Below are 16,479 nucleotides of genomic sequence, written 5' to 3' on the forward strand. Positions count from 1 at the left end.
AGGCGGCCGATAATGCCCTGGCACCTCGGCGCTGCGTCAGCGGGAGACGCCGCGTCTCCCCTCCACGTCACCCGGCCGCCTTCCCCCGCCGGCGCCGGGAGAAGCACCCCGCGAGCAAACGGCACGCTCGGCCCGGTCCGCCGGCACCTTTATTGGGCACGGCCGCGGCACGGAGATACCCCGTCCTCGGGGGGCTGCGAGGCGGCCGCGGTGCCCCCGGGGCCAGCGGGCACAGTCCGGGGCAGGCGGGGGGCTCAGGTGGGCTGCGCGGCCGGGCGCTTGGCGCGGTGGCGGGCGTATTTGAAGCTCTGCAGCGGGTTGGCGGTGCCGCGGGCCTGGAGGCGGGGGGAGAAAAGCAGCGTCACCGGCACAGAAGGGACGTCGGGCAGCTGGGTGCCAGGCAGCACCCGGGCTCCCCCCGCGCCCCCCGCTCACCTTGGAGCCCCCGCGGCGGCCGGCACCGGCGTGGAGCAGCCGCTGCCGCTTGCGCTTCTTGAGGGCGGGCTTGGCGACGCCGCGGAGGCTGGGGGGCACTGCGGGCACCGTGGAGGAGGGCGTCAGTGTCCCCGCCATCCTCGCACGCTGTCCCCATCCCGCCCCCCCTGCAACGTCCCCATCCGCGGCTTCCCCGTGCCGGGGCGCCGTTGCCAGCGTCCCCGCGCCGCTGTCCCCTCCCCGGCAGCGCCGAGGTCCCCGCGCCGCCCCGCGACGTACCCAGGTAGTCGGGCACGTTGCGCAGGTGCGGCTTGACGATGGCGGGGTGCAGGGGCTTGTCGTGCCGCAGGACGTGCAGGTCCCGGGGGTTGTCCTCGAAGTACGTCTGGGCGCACGGAGACGGCACGTGGCAGGGCCCGGCAATGCCGGCGCAGCCTGGCACCCGCCGTGCCCCCCCCGGTGCCCCCCAACGCCCGCTGGGCGCTGCGGGGGACTCGGGTGCCCCACGGGTACCTTGAGCTTCTCCGAGTTGAGCAGCTCCTCCTTTATCTCCCGCAGCCGAGCTTCCTTCACCGCCTGCTTGGTGACGGAGCGCATGGCGTCCTGGGGGGGGGGGGACGCAGGGTCAGAGCCGCCGGCCCTGCCACCCCCCCCGCAGCGGCACCCCGACCCTGCCCGCGCGGCACCCACGCACCCGGCACCGGTAGCGCAGTCCCTCGATCTCCTCCATGCAGAAGCGGTACGGCTGCAGCATCGACTCGCCGCTGGCTGGGGACGCAAACGAACGCGGGGTCACCCCCGCCCTCGCCGCCAGCACCCACCCCGACGTCCCCCAGCACCCGCTGCCCCTCCCAAACACCCCCGCACCCACCCCAGCACCCCCAATCGCTCCCCCGACCTCCGGCGAGCGCGTCCTCGATCTCGGCCAGCCGCTCCTGCTCCTCGGGCAGCACGAAGGTGAGCGCCGTGCCGGGGTTGTCCGCGCGGGCTGTCCTGCGGGCGCGGAGGGGTGCGGCGGTGGGGGGAAGCGGGCACCGCCGCCCGAGGGGGCACCTGGGCACCCCTGTGCCCCCCCCCCCGCCCCCCCCGGACCTACCTGCCCACGCGGTGGATGTAGGACTCGACCGTGGGTGGCACGTCGAAGTTGATGACGGCGGCCACGTTTTGGAAGTCGATGCCCCGGGCGACGCCGTACTCGGGGTCTTTGCCCCTGCCGGGGGACAGGATGGGACCTCAGGGTGGCTCGGGAACCCCGCGGGCAGGGGGGCACCCGCGTGGGCAGGGGGGACTTCGGTGACCGTGGGGACACCCTGGGCGTGGACACCCCCATGGGAACGGGACCCCCGTGGGCACGGGCTCCGGGCACCCAGGGCTGGCACCACCCCCCCACGTCCCCGCGGTGGCACCCGGGAGAGGCCCCGGTGGCACCCGCTCACTTGTCAGCCGCGGCACCCTTGCGCTTCTTGCCCCGGGGCTGCGCGGGGGGCACCGCCGGCACCTCCTCGTCCGTGGCCACGATGTAGTCGTAGATGCCCCGGTTGAACTGGGTGATGACGTGGCACCTAGGGGACAGGCGGGCGCCCCTCAGCGTGGCACGGCCCACCCCCACGGGGCGGGCGGCGTCCCCCCTCTTTCGCCCCTCGCGGGCACCCCTGGCTGCCAGGGCACCTTCCTGGGTCCCCCCACGGCATCCCTTGCACCCCGTGGGTGCCCCTGGGGGTGCGAAGCCCCCATGCCCTCCCTGCCAGGGACCCCACGGTCACCCCGCTTTCCTTCACCCCACCCCAGGGGCGACGTTGATCCCTGGGCTCCCCATTTTTCCTCGGACATCGCTTTCCCTTCTCCACGGGCACCCTGGCACCCCACTCTTCCCCGAGCACCCCTTTCTTTTCTCCATGGGCACCCTGGCACCCCATTCCCCCCCAGGGGCACCTCTTTCCCTTCTCACAGGCATCCTGGCCCCCCATTTTCCCCCCAAAGACCCCCTTCCCTTCTCCATGGGCACCATGGCCCCCCATTTTCCCTCCAAGCACCCCCTTCCCTTCTCCATGGGCACCCTGGCACCCCATTTTCCCCCAAACACCCCTTGCCTTCCTCCAGACGCACCCCCCCGAGCACCCTTGCCCCCCGGGCACCCCGTCGCCCTCGGGCACCACCCCCCTCGCCCCGCGGCGGGTACCGGGAGCGGGCGGGCAGCTCGGAGTTGAGGGCGCAGGCGGCGATGCCGAACTGCTCGAGGAAAAGCTTGAGGCGGTAGCAGCGGGCGAGGGTGCCCACGAAGAGCAGCGCCCGGCCCCGCAGCAGCGTCAGCTTGAGCAGGGCGCAGAGCAGCAGGAACTTGTCCTCCTCGGTGCCGCAGCGCACCTGGTACTGCCGCAGCTGGGCGCTGCCCGGCAGCTGGGGCTCCCGCGGGCACACTGTCACCTGCGCCGCCGCGCCACGGTGAGGGGCACGCAGACGCGGGGCCAAAACGGCGCTCGCCGTCACCGTGGCCCCGAAACGGCACTCGCCGCGCTGCCCGCGGCTGTGCCTGCCGTATCCCTGCACCCCGTCACCCCTGCGGTCCCGCATCCCTGCCCTGGCTGGGCCCCCAGCTCCCGCCGGGCTCCCTCAGCACCCACCGGGCCCCCCCAGCACTCACTGGACCCCCCCAGCACCCACCGGGCCCCCCCCAGCACCCACGCACCGGGTTGTGCAGCACCAGCTCCTTGAGGGCCTCCACGTCGGGGCTGAAGGTGGCCGACATGAGCAGCGCCTGGTAGATCTTGGGCAGGTGGCTGGGGGGGGGACGGGGACAGTCTCAGTGCCAGCCCCCCCCCCCAACACCTTTGCCCCCCCCCAGTGCCCCCCAATACCCCCCGAGTCCCTCAAACCCCACCCTGGCCCCACTGTGCCCACCAGCCCTGGCGCTGCCCCCAGTATTCCCCAGGCCTGGCAGTGCCCCCCAGGTCCCCTGGCTCTGGCAGTGTCCCCCCCCCAACCCCCTGGCTGTGCCCCTTGTGCCCCGGCGCGGTGCCCCAAACTCCTGGCCGTGCCCCCCAAGTCCTCAGCTGTGCCCCCCATGTCCTCCAGCCCCAGCAGTGCCCCCCAGTGCTGCCAGTGCCCCCCAAAACCTGGCAGCGTCCCCCAAGTCCTCAGCTGTGCCCCCCATGTCCTCCAGCCCCAGCAGTGCCCCCCAGCCCTTCCAGTGCCCCCCAAACCCCTGGCAGTGCCCCGCAAGTCCCCTGGCTCTGGCAGCGCCCCCCAAGTCCTCAGCTGTGCCCCCCACACCCTCCAGCCCCAGCAGGGCCCCCCAGCCCTTCCAGTGCCCCCCAAACCCCTGGCAGTGCCCCCCAGCCCCAGCAGCATCCCCCAAACCCCTCACCGTGCCCCCCAAGTCCCCTGGCTCTGGCAGTGCCCCCCAAGCCCTCAACTGCACCCCCCCCATATCCTCCAGCCCCAGCAGGGCCCCCCAGCCCTTCCAGTGCCCCCCAGCCCCAGCAGCATCCCCCAAACCCCTGACTGTGCCCCCCAAGTCCCCTGGCTCTGGCAGTGCCCCCCAAGCCCTCACTGCGTTGCCCAAACTGCTTGGCTTTGGCAGAGCCCCCCAAGCCCCCGACTGCGCCCCCAAGTCCTGGCAGTGCCCCCCCACGTCCCCCCCCAGCGCCCCTCACCACAGCAGGGCCTTGAGGTCCTCGCCGAAGCCGAAGGAGAGCAGCAGGTCGGCCTCGTCCAGCACCAGCAGCTCCAGCGAGTGCCGCAGCACCAGGCTGCGGGCGGTGAGGTGCGCCAGCACCCGCCCCGGCGTGCCCACCACCACGTCCGGCTTCTCCATCAGCACCGGCCTGCGGGAAGGGGGCACCCGTCCGCCCGGGGGGCACACGGGGACAGAGAAAGGGCTGCCCGGGGGGGGTCCCGCGCCTTACCTCTGAGCGGCGAGGTCGGTCTGGGCGCAGACGTCGGCCACTCGCACGTCGCGGGCGCAGAAAGCCGCCAGGCGCCGCAGCGTCCCCACCACCTGCTGCCCCAGCTCCTTGGAGGGCACCAGCACCAGGGCCCGCACGGCCTGCGCCACCGCCGCCGGCGCCTGCCACCGCCGCCGTCAGCCTCCCGGGCGCCGCGGGGACACCCCCGCGGCCCCCGCCCCGGCGCCCCACTCACCGCCTTGACGCGCAGCAGGTGCTGCAGCAGCGGCAGCCCGTACGCCGCCGTCTTGCCGGAGCCCGTCCTGGCGCGGGCCAGCAGGTCGCGGCCCTCCAGCGCCAGGGGAATGGCCTCCGCCTGGATGGCCGTGGGTCTGGCCCAGCCCAGCTCGGCTACCGCCTGCGGGACCGCGCCGTCAGCCCGGGCAGCCGGGAGCCCCCACGTCACCCCCCCCCAAGGGGGCCTGGCGTCACCCGCCCCAGGAGGCACCCGGACGTCCTGGCTCCCTGATGTCCCCTAAACTGGGGGTCCCAGGCATCCTGGCTCCCTGATGTCCCCTATGCCATGGGGCACCCGGGCATCCTGGCACCTCAATGTCCCCCTCCCAGGGGGTCCCGGCTCCCTGATGCCCCCAACCCTGGGGGTCTCAGGGGGGTCTGGCTCCCTGATGCTCCCTACCCTGTGGGCACCCAGGCATCCTGGCTCCTCCATGTCCCCCCCAGCGGGTCCCAGGCATCCTGGCATGCTAATGCCCCCCACCCTGGGGGTCCCACGGGTCCTGGCACCCTGATGCCCCCCACCCTGGGGGTCCCAGCGGTCCTGGCTCCCTGATGCCCACACCGGGGCGAGGGAGAAGCTCCCCAAAGTCCCTTGGGAGGGACCCAGCGTCCTGCTAAAGCCCCCCCCCGCCAAGAACCCAGGCGTCCGGGCTCCCCCAAACCTCCTGCCCATGCGGGTGGGGGGGACACAGGCCTCCCGGTTTGCTACCCCCCGCCACGGCACGGAGGTGCCCCCAACGCCCCCCGCTCCGAGGGGACCCGGGAGCCCGAGGGATCTCAGGGTCCGCGAGCCCCCCCGCGGGGATCCCCGCCAGACCGCGACAGCGGACGAAGCCCCCCCGGGGCCCCGGCGCACCCGCAGCAGCCGCCCGTCCAGCCCCATGTGCTCGAAGCCCCGCGTCGCCTCCGCCATCGCCGCTCGTCGCTCACTGCGCCTGCGCGCTCCGCGCCGCACACAGACACTTCCGCCGTGCGCCTAGAGCGTCCGCTTCCCCTCCCACTAAACACCGCCCCTCCGCGGCGCTGGAGGACCGAGCAGCACCACTCGGATGCCCACATCCTCGATCTGCTGCCGGGGAGGGGGGAATTTGGGGGGGGGGGGGGGGGGGGGGGGGGGAGCCGGGACGCCTGGGCTCCCTGCCCAGCCTGGCCCAGCAGCAGGGCTGTACCACCCTCCCAGCAACCCAAGAAGCTCCAGGCAGCCCCCTTAGAGCCCCCCCAGCGTTTATTGAGCTGTGAAGTGCACAAAGAGCGGGGGGGCGCGGCGGCCCCCGCCAGGCTACACCAGCTTCTTGGCCTCGAAGAAGCTCTTGAGGTGACGCATCTGCCAGATGCCGGTGAGGATGAGGATGATGGTTTGGGCGATGGACCACCACAGCACCCGCTGGTTGGTGCTCTCGCTCGTCATGCGGAAGCGCTCCTCGCGGTACTGCGGGCACAGTGCGAGGGGGGCGTCAGTGGCGGGCGCCGACCCCCACCCCGGCCGCCCCCCGCCACGTCCCTCCTCTCCTCACCCGCTGGTAGTTCTGCTCCTTCTGGATCTGCTCCACCTGGTCGAGGAGCTGGCGCGCCCGGAGCTGCAGCTCCGTCAGCTTGTCCTTGGCGGCGATTTCGGGGTAGTTGTTGGTGTGTTCCCCCACCTGGATGTCCAGGTGCACCCGCTGGGCACAAAACAGGTCACATCAGTGGGTGCCGGGTGCCGTCAGCCCTGCCACCCGCCGCCTCGGCGCGCGGGGCGCTTACCAGCTTGCCGCCAGCGAAAAGCGCCATGCGGGTGGAGTTGGAGTGGAGGCAGATCTGGTGCTCGCCCGGCGTGTGCGAGGTGAAGGTGAAGCGCCCCTCCGAGCCGTACTGCCGCGACAAGATCACCTGCGGGACGCACCGTCAGGGCCCCGCCTGCCCCGGGGAACCCCCCGCCCGGGCCGGCGGGTGGCCCGGGCACCCCTGGAGACCCCCTGGGCGGGTGCCCCGGCACTGCTCACCTTGCCGTCGGGGTCCTTCACCTCCACGTGCATGCCCAGCCCCGGCGTGGAGGGCAGGAATGACTCCGACTGCTTGTCCCACAGCTGCGTCCGGTAGTTCCCTGGGGGCGGCAGCGGGTTGGAACGGGCCTGGCACCCCGGGACCACCCAGAGCCCCCCCGGGGGCAGGAATCTCCCAACTACCCCCCAGTTCCTAGTGCTCTTTCTTGTTGTCCCCCCTCCTTGGTTCCCTGCAGTCTCTTCCCCCCCGTGGTCTCTCCTGTTGCCCCCCCAGTTCCTAGGGGTCTCTCCTGTGGTCCCCCCCCCCAGATCCCTAGGGACTTTATCACCCCCCCCCCAATGCCCTAACGGTCTCTCCCATTGCTCCCTCTCATCCCTGGGGGGTCTCTCCGGTTGCTTTCCTGGTTCCCAGGGGTCTCCCCATTGCCCCCACCCAGTTCCTGGAGGTCTCTCCCTTCCCTCTCCTAGTAGGATATCCCCCTGCCTCCCTTCATTCCCGGGGGTCTCCATTCCCGGGGGTCTTCCTCCCCATCCCCTAACACGATCTCTCGTTGCCCCCCCCAGTTCCCGGGGGTCTCTCCTGCTGCCCCCCACGGGCCCCAGGGGTTTCCCCCACTGCCTCCCCAGTTCCCGGGGGTCCCTCCCATTGCCCCCCTCCCCCAGCTCCCGGGGGTCTCTCCCATTGCCCCCCTCCCCCGGCTCCCGGGGGTCTCTCCCATTGCCCCCCTCCCCCGGCTCCCGGGGGTCTCTCCCATTGCCCCCCTCCCCCAGCTCCCGGGGGTCTCCCCCCCACCCCCAATGGTTTCTCCCGTTGCCCCCCGGTTCCCGGGGCCTCTCCTCGCCGCCATCCCCTAACGCTCCCTCCCGTCACCCCCTCCCCAGCCGCCGGGGTCCCTCCCGCGGCTCGCACCGATGACCATGGTCTCGTCCGGGATCTCCTCGATGAAGCAGCGCTTCTCGGTCTCGCCGATGTGGAAGTAGAGGGCGTGGGCGCCCCAGCCCGCCAGCAGCACGGCGGCCACGGCCACCCGCAGCGCCCCGCCGCCCGCCATGGCCCGCGCCCCGCCGCCCCGCCCGCGCGCATGCGCCGCCCGGCGCCGCCGCCCGCACTGCGCAGGCGCCTCCCCCACGGTCGGCGCAGCGCGCAGGCGCCGGCGCCTGGCGGCCACTCACCGGCCCCCACGACGCCCCTACGGGTGCCCGCTGGGGCCGCAAGGGGAAAGGGCGCGTTGGCTTGACTGCGCGGGCGGAGCGGCACCCGCATGCGCAGTGCTTCCCCCTGCGTGGCGCAGCGGGGAGGGCGCAGCGCCCATAACGCGAAGGTTGCAAGTTCGAATCCCCGCTGGGGAAGCGCAGAGGGGCACCGGTTGCTTCAGGCACGTTGGCGCCTGTCGGTGCCCCGGGATGAGCCCCGGGGCTCGGCCGGGCTCCCGGGGCAGCCCCGCGTCGTGTGCACCAGCCCCGCTGCACAGGGCGCACCCAGCCACCCAACGGCACGGACAGCGGCACGAGGAAAGGGCCCAGGAGTCCGAGCCCGGGCGCCCCTTTCCCTCCCCAGCGCAGCGGTGTGGCAATGCCACCACGTCCTTCCTTCCTGCCACCCCGGCCGGGGGCACGGAAATGCCACCCACTTCCTAGCCCCGGCGCCCGCCGCCACCGCCGCCGGGCAGCCGGGTCCCCGTGCAGCGCCGTGCGCCGCGGGGCAGCCGCGCCATGGGTAGGTGCCGGGGGGCTGCGGCGCCCGCCGGGTGCCGGGAAAGGGTGACGCCGGGCCGGGCCCGCCGGCGGGAAGAGGAACCGGGGCGGGCGAGGAAATTGCAACACGGGGCCCCGGCTGCCCCCCGCCTCCGCAGCCTGGAAATTTTGGGCGCCGGCGCGGCGGAGGCGAGGCCCGACGGCTTATAAAGCGGGGGGGGGGTCGGGGCGCGGGGGGTGCCTGGCGCCATGGCGTGCCCCCGCTGCGCCGCGCTCGCCGTCACCCTCCTCTTCCTCTGCGCAGAGGCCGAAGGCTTCGCCCCCTGCCACGCTCCCGCCCTGCAGACCAAAGTCTTTAAATACCGGTAAGGAGCGAAACGGGGGTTTTTGGGGGGGTTTGGGGGGTTTTTTAGGGGGGGTTTGGGCACCGCTGGCGTTTTTCCGCCCGGGCAGGATCTGGGACATGGACCAGAAGTCGCTCTACCTGCGCGAGGACCAGCTGGTGGCCGGGCACCTGCAAGGCGCCAACGCGGCCCTCGAAGGTGAGACGTGGGGCGGCGTGGGGCGGCGTGGGGCGGCGTGGGGCGGCCCTGACGCCCCCCCCGTCTCCCCGCGCAGAGAGGGTCTTCTGGGTGCCCAACCGCTCCTTCGCCCAAGCGCGGCTGCCCGTCATCCTGGGCATCCAGAACGGCACCCGCTGCCTGGCCAGCCCCGCCGCCCCCCGGCCCACGCTGCGGCTCGAGGTGAGGGCGGCGCGGGGACACGGGGGGGCACGTGGGACATCTTGGGGACAGGGCACGTGGGGCATCTTGGGGACAGCGCACGGGCATTGCTGGGGTTGGGGACGTGGGGCATCACAGGGCACATGGGACACTTGGACATCATGGGGACACAGCATTGTGGAGATGGGGCCCATGGGACATCTTGGGGACAGGGCACGTGGGACATCTTGGGGACAGCGCACGGGCATTGCTGGGACGGGACAAGGGACATCGCAGGGACAGGGCACGTGGGACACTTAGGCATCGTGGGGATGGGGCACACAGGCATAATGGGGACAGGGCACATGGGACATCTTGGGGACAGGGCACACAGGTGTTGCTGGTGTTGGGAACGTGGAGCAACATGGGGATGGGGTATTGCAGGGACAGGGCACATGGACATCTTGGGGACATCATGGGATGGGGCACATGGGACATCTTGGGGACAACACACAGGCATTGCTGGGGTTGGGGACGTGGGGCATCATAGGGACAGGGTATTGCAGGGACAGGGCGCATGGACATCTTGGGGACATCACGAGATGGGGCCCATGGGACATCTTGGGGACAGGCACACGGGCATTGCTGGGACAGGACAAGGGGCATCACAGGGCACATGGGACACTTGGACATCATGGGGACACAGCATTGTGGAGATGGGGCCCATGGGACATCTTGGGGACAGGGCATGTGGGACATCTTGGGGACAGGGCACATGGGCATTGCTGGGATGGGACAAGGGGCATCGCAGGGACAGGGCACGTGGGACACTTGGGCATCGTGGGGATGGGGCACACAGGCATAATGGGGACAGGGCACGTGGGACATCTTGGGGACAGGGCACACAGGTGTTGCTGGGGTTGGGAACGTGGAGCAACATGGGGATGGGGTATTGTAGGGACAGGGCACATGGACATCTTGGGGACATCATGGGATGGGGCACATGGGACATCTTGGGGACAACACACAGGCATTGCTGGGGTTGGGGACGTGGGGCATCATAGGGACAGGGTATTGCAGGGACAGGGCGCATGGACATCTTGGGGACATCACAAGATGGGGCCCATGGGACATCTTGGGGACAGGCACACGGGCATTGCTGGGACGGGACAAGGGGCATCACAGGGATGGGGCACATGGGACACTTGGGTATCATGGGGACACGGCATTGTGGAGACGGGACATGTGGGCATCTTGGGGACAGGGCCCATGGGACATCTTGGGGACAGGCACACGGGCATTGCTGGGGTTGGGGACATGGGGCATCATGGGGACAGGGTATTGCAGGGACAGGGCACATGGGCGTCATGGGATGGGGCACATGGGACATCTTGGGGACAGGGAACGTGGGCATTGCTGGGACGGGACAAGGGGCATCGCAGGGCACATGGGACATGGGGCATCACGGGGACGGGGCATCGCGGGAACGGGGCACGGGGGCATTGCTGGGGTTGGGGACAAGGGGCATCATGGGGAGGGGGCACATGGGACACTCAGGCATCAGGGGGACAGGGCACACGGGCATCATGGGGACGCGGCATCACGGGGACGGGGCAAGTGGACATCTCGGGGCCAGGGCGTCACGGGACAGGTCACACGGGGGCAACACGGCGACGGGGCGCCCGGCTGGGCCGGGAGGACGCGCGAGGACCTCGCGCCCGCCGCCACCGCCGTGTCCCGCGCAGGACGCCGACATCCGGGCGCTGCCCGGCGCCGGCGAGGCCTCGGCACCCTTCACCTTCTTCCGCACCTACAAGGACGGGCTGTGGCGCTTCGAGTCGGCCGCCAACCCCGGCTGGTTCCTCTGCACCTCGGCGCGCGGCCACCAGCCGCTGGGGCTCTCGCGGGGCCCCGACGCCGCCCACGTCCTCGACTTCTACTTCCAGCTCTGCTGAGCCCCGCGGTGGCCCCGGCCACCGCGTCCGCCCGGTTCCCCAACAATAAAACCGCCCCGCCGCCACCCCCGCGCGGGCCCGGACGCCTGGGTCCTTCCTTTCCTCCCCGCGCCGGCGTCAGCGCCGCGGGATGCCCGGGCTTGCGCCAGCCGGGCCCCGGGGATGTCCCCGACGGGAGGTGACGCGCGCGGCGGGGCGGCTGCACGGCCCGGGGCCGTCCCGGCGCGCCTCCTTCCCGGATGCGGCGGCAGCCGGCGCGCCCCGACCTGTCACGGCGGGCTGGGGACACGCGGGGACGGGGCACAGGGACACCGTGGGGACGGGGAATGCGGGGCACAGGGACATCGTGGAGACCAGGCACCTGGGGCACAGGGACATCGTGGGGATGGGGCACACAGGTGGCACAGAGATGGGGCACTTGGGGCACAGGGACATCGTGGGGACAGGGCACACAGGTGGCACAGAGATGGGGCACTTGGGGCACAGGGACATCGTGGGGACAGGGCACATGGGCAACATGGGGACAGGGCACACAGGTGGCAGAGATGGGGCACACAGATGTCATCGGGATGGGGCACCTGTGGCACAGGGACACCGTGGGGACGGGGAATGCGGGGCACAGGGACATCGTGGAGACCAGGCACCTGGGGCACAGGGACATCGTGGGGATGGGGCACACAGGTGGCACAGAGATGGGGCACCTGGGGCACAGGGACATCGTGGGGACAGGGCACACAGGTGGCACAGAGATGGGGCACTTGGGGCACAGGGACATCGTGGGGACAGGGCACATGGGCAACATGGGGACAGGGCACACAGGTGGCACAGAGATGGGGCACACAGGTGTCATCGGGATGGGGCACCCGGGGCACAGGGACATCATGGGGATGGGGCACACAGGTGTCACCAGGACGGGGCACCTGGGGCACAGGGACATCATGGGGACAGGGCACACGGGCAACATGGGGACGGGGCACACAGGTGGCACAGAAATGGGGCACATGGGTGTCATCGGGATGGGGCACATGAGTGTCATCAGCATGGGGCACCTGGGGCACAGGGACATCTTGGGGATGGGGCACACAGGTGTCATCAGCATGGGGCACCTGGGGCACAGGGACAGCATGGGGACAGGGCACATGGGCAACATGGGGACAGGGCACACAGGTGGCACAGAGACAGGACACGTGGGTGTCATCAGGATGGGGCACAGGGACATGGTGGGGATGGGGCACACAGGTGTCATCAGGTTGGGGCACCCGGGGCACAGGGACATCATGGGGACAGGGCACATGGGCAACATGGGGACAGGGCACACAGGTGGCACAGAGACGGGGCACCCGGGGCACAGGGACATGGTGGGGATGGGGCACACAGGTGTCACCAGGACGGGGCACCCGGGGCACAGGGACATCGTGGGGATGGGACACCTGTGGCACAGGGACATCATGGGGACGGGGCACACAGGTGTCATCAGGATGGGGCGCAGAGACATCTTGGGGACAGGGCACACAGGCATCACAGGGAGAGGGCACACGGGCGTCACGGGCTTGCCTCACCGTGCCACATCCTTCCTGCACAATTAGCTGGGCGGATCGTCCCCTCCCTCCGCGCCGGTCCCTATAAGAGGCGTCGCCGCTGCAGGTGGGCGGCTGAGAGGACGGGACGGCCCGTGCCAGGATTTCAGAGGCCGTTGAGTTCACAGGTATTGCTCTCGACACCGGGGTGGGGAAGGGCTGGGTGCTTGTGGCGGCAGGGCCGGGGCAGAAGCCTGGGCAACGGCCTCCGAGCGTTCACTCTGAAGCCTACTGACAACAACTGACAGGTGGTGCTGGGAGGCTAACCTTTTGGTGGTGTGGGGGGGCAGATCCCCTCGCGGCGTGCCGCCCGGTTTACCCACGCGCTGCCCTCTCTCTCGCGCAGGCTCTACCATGTCACAGGCACCTAGACCGGCGCTGAGGTGAGTCCCACGGGAGGGCGGCGGCGCCAGGGCCTGAGTCACCCTGGCGCGGCGCCCGGCCCGCTCTCACCCCTCCGTTTTCCCTTTCCGACAGCTTCGCCACGGGCTGGGCCAGGCCGGGGAGGTGGCAGGTAAGACGGGCACCGGGTGCCGGCGGGCTGCAGCCCCCAGCCCCGGCCGTCCCTGATGTCCCTGTCACCCGCAGGCCCCCGGGGCGGGATGCAGGGTCGGCGGGCGCCGGGGCTGGTGCCAGCCCTGCCGGCGCCCGCTGGGCGTCCTGGCGGAGCCGGCTGCCGGCAGCCCCCCCGCGGTGTCCGTCGTCGACCCCGACATGGAGGCCTTGTTCAAGGAGTTCCTGGACAGAGGTAGCGCCCGCGGTGCCCCGCCATGCCCGGGTGTCCGTCCCCGCGGCGCCCGGGCGCTTGGTCCCCGTGGTGTCCGTGTGCCCCATGTACCCGTCCCCACAAAGCCCACGTGCCCTGTCCCCACGTGCCCCATCCCCGTGATGGCAACGTGCCCCATGGTGCCCACATCTCCACCCCTCTGACGGCCGCATGCCCTGTCCCCATGCAGCCCTCGTGCCTTGTCCCCATGGTGCCCACCTGCCCGTCCCCATGATGTCCATATGCCCAACGCTGCCCACGTGCTCGCCCCCGTGACACCCGCCTGCCCTGTCCCCGTGTGCCCTGTCCCTCTGGAGCCCACCTGCCCGTCCCCGTGATGTCCTAGTGCCCCACGATGTCCGCGTGCCCTGTCCCCACGATGCCCGCATGCCCTGTCCCCGTGACGCCCACGTCCCTGTCCCCCGATGGCCGTGGCCATGTTACCTATGGCCACGTCCCCATGCAGCCCTCGTGCCTTGTCCCCATGGTGCCCACCTGCCCGTCCCCATGATGTCCATATGCCCAACGCTGCCCACGTGCTCGCCCCCATGACACCCGCCTGCCCTGTCCCCGCGTGCCCTGTCCCTCTGGAGCCCACCTGCCTGTCCCCGTGATGTCCTAGTGTCCTGTCCCCACGATGCCCACGTGCCCTGTCCCCGTGACGCCCACGTCCCTGTCCCCCGATGGCCATGGCCATGTTACCTATGGCCACGTCCCCATGCAGCCCTCGTGCCTTGTCCCCACACGTCCTGCCTCCGCGATGCCCACGCGCCCGATCTCCACGGTGCCCGCGCACCCCTCCCCATGAAGCCCACGCGCCCCGTCCCCACGTGCCCCATTCCCGTGAAGCCCTCGTGCCCCGTCCCCACCCGCCCGGTCCCTGCGTTCCCTTGCGGAAGAGACCGCCACCACGGAGCACACGTTCGCCGGCGCGCCGGAGCCGCCGTCGCCGCAGCCCTACCACTACCGGATGCGCGACACCGACCAGAAGGTGCTGTGCCTGGAGCAAGGGCGTTTGGTGGCCACCAACCTGCACGGTGCCAACGCCGCCCAGGAAGGTGGGCGCGGGAGCGGGACGGGGTCCCTCGGGTGCTGGGGCGGGGCGGCCCGACGCCCGCCCACCCTGACGCCCGGCTCCACGCAGAGCCCATCAGCGTGGTGCCCAACCGGCACCTGGAGCGAAGCCGCTGTCCCCTCATCGTGGGCATCCGCGGGGGCAGCCAGGCGCTCTCCTGCGGCACCGGCCCCGAGCCCCGGCTGCAGCTGGAGGTGAGCACCCCGGGGTGGGGGCACCCCAAGGGGGGGCTCCCCGAGATGGAGGTAGCCCAAGGTGGAGGTAACTCAAGGTGGGGCGACCCGAGGTGAGGGCGTCTGAGGGTGGAAGGTGCTCCAAGGTGGGGCAACCCAAGGTAGGGGCATCCAAGGGTGGAGGGCACCCAAAAGTGCGTCAGCCCAGGGTGGAGGGCACCCCAACGTCGGGCAACCCAAGATTGGGACACCCCAAGGTGGAGGGCACCCTGAGGTGGGGGCAACCCAAGGTAGGGGCATCCAAGGGTGGAGGGCACCCAAAAGTGCGTCAGCCCAGGGTGGAGGGCACCCCAACGCCGGGCAACCCAAGATTGGGACACCCCGAGGTGGAGGACGCCCTGAGGTGGGAGAAACCCAAGGGTGGAGGGCACCCTGGGGTGGGGGCAACCCAAGGTGGTGGCCTCCAAGGGTGGAGGGCACCCAAAAGTGTGTCAGCCCAGGGTGGAGGGCACCCCAACGTCGGGCAACCCAAGATTGGGACACCCCAAGGTGGAGGACGCCCTGAGGTGGGGGCAACCCAAGGGTGGAGGGCACCCTGAGGTGGGGGCAACCCAAGGTGGTGGCCTCCAAGGGTGGAGGGCACCCTGAGGTGGGGGCAACCCAAGGTGGTGGCCTCCAAGGGCGGAGGGCACCCTGAGGTGGGGGCAACCCAAGGTGGGGCACCCTGAGGCTGGTGGCACCCCACGGTGGTTACAAGCTGAGCCAGGGGGACCCAAGACCGGTGGCACCTGAGGGTGGTGTCACCCCGAGGCACTGCCACCCTGAGGGGGTGGCTTCCCAAGGCCGGTGTCACCCCAAGGCGGAGGCCCCCCGAGGTGATGCCACCATCAGCTGGGGGCACCCTGAGGCTGGAGGCACCCCAAGGCCAACGTCACCCCAAGGCAGCATCACCCAAGGCACCACCAAGGTGGTGGCACCCCAAGGCCGTGGCACCTCAGGGTGGTGGCACCTCAAGGCGGTTGCACCTCGAGTCAAGGCAACCCGAGGCCAGCGGCACCCGGGGGGGGGGGGGGTGGCGTCACCCCAGGTGACACCGCGCCGCCCCGGCAGGCCGTGGGGGTGCTGGAGCTGTTCGGCCGGGGCGCCGAGGCCACCCGCTTCACCTTCTACAAGACCTTCAGCGGCTCCACGCACACCTTCGAGGCGGCCGCCTTCCCCGGGCACTTCCTGAGCACGGCGCCGCGGCCCGACGAGGAGCTGGCCCTCACGGCGCAGCCCGCCGCCGCCATCACCACCTTCTACCTGCAGCACAAGTAGCCCCCCCCGGCGCCCCTCCCTTCCCCCCCACCACCAATAAACGTCTCTGCAGCACCCACCGCCTCGCTGCGCCAAGGAGGGGGGGGGGGAGACCGCGGGGGGTGGGATGAGGCCACCAGGGGCAGGATCGGGCCTCCGTGGGGCAGAGCCAGGCCCGAAAGGGCAGTGCCAGGCCCGAAGGGGGCAGGATCGGGCCTCCGTGGGGCAGAGCTGGGCCCGAGAGGGCAGGAGCAGACCCCCATGGGGCAGGAGCAGACCTCCATGGGGCAGGAGCAGACCCCATGGGGCAAGATCAGACTCCCATGGGGCATCGCCAGGCCCGAAGGGGGCAGGATCAGACCCCACGGGGCATCACCAGGCCCGAGGTGGGCAGGATCAGACCCCCATGGGACAGGATCAGACCCCATGGGGCAGGATCAGACCCCCATGGGGCATCACCAGGCCCGAGGTGGGCAGGATCAGGCTCCCATGGGGCAGGATCAGACCCCCATGGGGCAGGAGCAGGCCCCACGGGGCAGGATGAGGCCTCTGGGGAAGCAGGAGGCGGGGCTTATAGGGAGGCGGGGAAAGGGGGCGTGGCCTCCGCCAGGGCATCATCAGCGGCGGGGCCTAGAGGGGGCGG

General features: G+C 71.2%; 3 protein-coding genes across 3 annotated transcripts; 1 reads left to right on the forward strand and 2 right to left on the reverse strand.

The window, feature by feature from the left end:
• Positions 1 to 131: 131 nt before the first annotated feature.
• On the reverse strand, positions 132 to 5,698 carry DDX56 (DEAD-box helicase 56). Its single transcript, XM_064497693.1, has 14 exons — positions 5,473 to 5,698; positions 4,576 to 4,737; positions 4,341 to 4,501; positions 4,089 to 4,259; positions 3,122 to 3,212; positions 2,615 to 2,859; positions 1,872 to 1,997; positions 1,532 to 1,645; positions 1,334 to 1,428; positions 1,130 to 1,203; positions 949 to 1,038; positions 715 to 820; positions 436 to 533; positions 132 to 335 (listed from the first exon to the last, which is right to left on the reverse strand). The coding sequence occupies exons 1-14, from the start codon at positions 5,527 to 5,529 to the stop codon at positions 255 to 257; spliced, it is 1,671 nt and encodes a 556-aa protein (XP_064353763.1). The 5' UTR covers positions 5,530 to 5,698; the 3' UTR covers positions 132 to 254.
• A 125-nt stretch (positions 5,699 to 5,823) lies between these two features.
• Positions 5,824 to 7,718, reverse strand: TMED4 (transmembrane p24 trafficking protein 4). The gene is made up of 5 exons (XM_064497694.1): positions 7,509 to 7,718; positions 6,599 to 6,699; positions 6,360 to 6,485; positions 6,131 to 6,277; positions 5,824 to 6,045 (listed from the first exon to the last, which is right to left on the reverse strand). The coding sequence occupies exons 1-5, from the start codon at positions 7,648 to 7,650 to the stop codon at positions 5,896 to 5,898; spliced, it is 666 nt and encodes a 221-aa protein (XP_064353764.1). The 5' UTR covers positions 7,651 to 7,718; the 3' UTR covers positions 5,824 to 5,895.
• Positions 7,719 to 7,747: 29 nt separating this feature from the next.
• Positions 7,748 to 15,896, forward strand: LOC112987730 (uncharacterized). The gene is made up of 13 exons (XM_064497684.1): positions 7,748 to 8,315; positions 8,598 to 8,658; positions 8,747 to 8,835; positions 8,912 to 9,036; positions 10,740 to 10,939; positions 11,539 to 12,169; positions 12,609 to 12,654; positions 12,873 to 12,909; positions 13,004 to 13,040; positions 13,115 to 13,274; positions 14,192 to 14,350; positions 14,437 to 14,561; positions 15,651 to 15,896. Exons 1-13 carry the CDS (start codon positions 8,312 to 8,314, stop codon positions 15,855 to 15,857), a joined length of 1,881 nt encoding a protein of 626 aa, XP_064353754.1. The 5' UTR covers positions 7,748 to 8,311; the 3' UTR covers positions 15,858 to 15,896.
• Positions 15,897 to 16,479: the final 583 nt, after the last annotated feature.

The sequence above is a fragment of the Dromaius novaehollandiae genome, chromosome 26, assembly GCF_036370855.1.
Source record: "Dromaius novaehollandiae isolate bDroNov1 chromosome 26, bDroNov1.hap1, whole genome shotgun sequence".
Lineage (NCBI taxonomy): Eukaryota > Metazoa > Chordata > Aves > Casuariiformes > Dromaiidae > Dromaius > Dromaius novaehollandiae.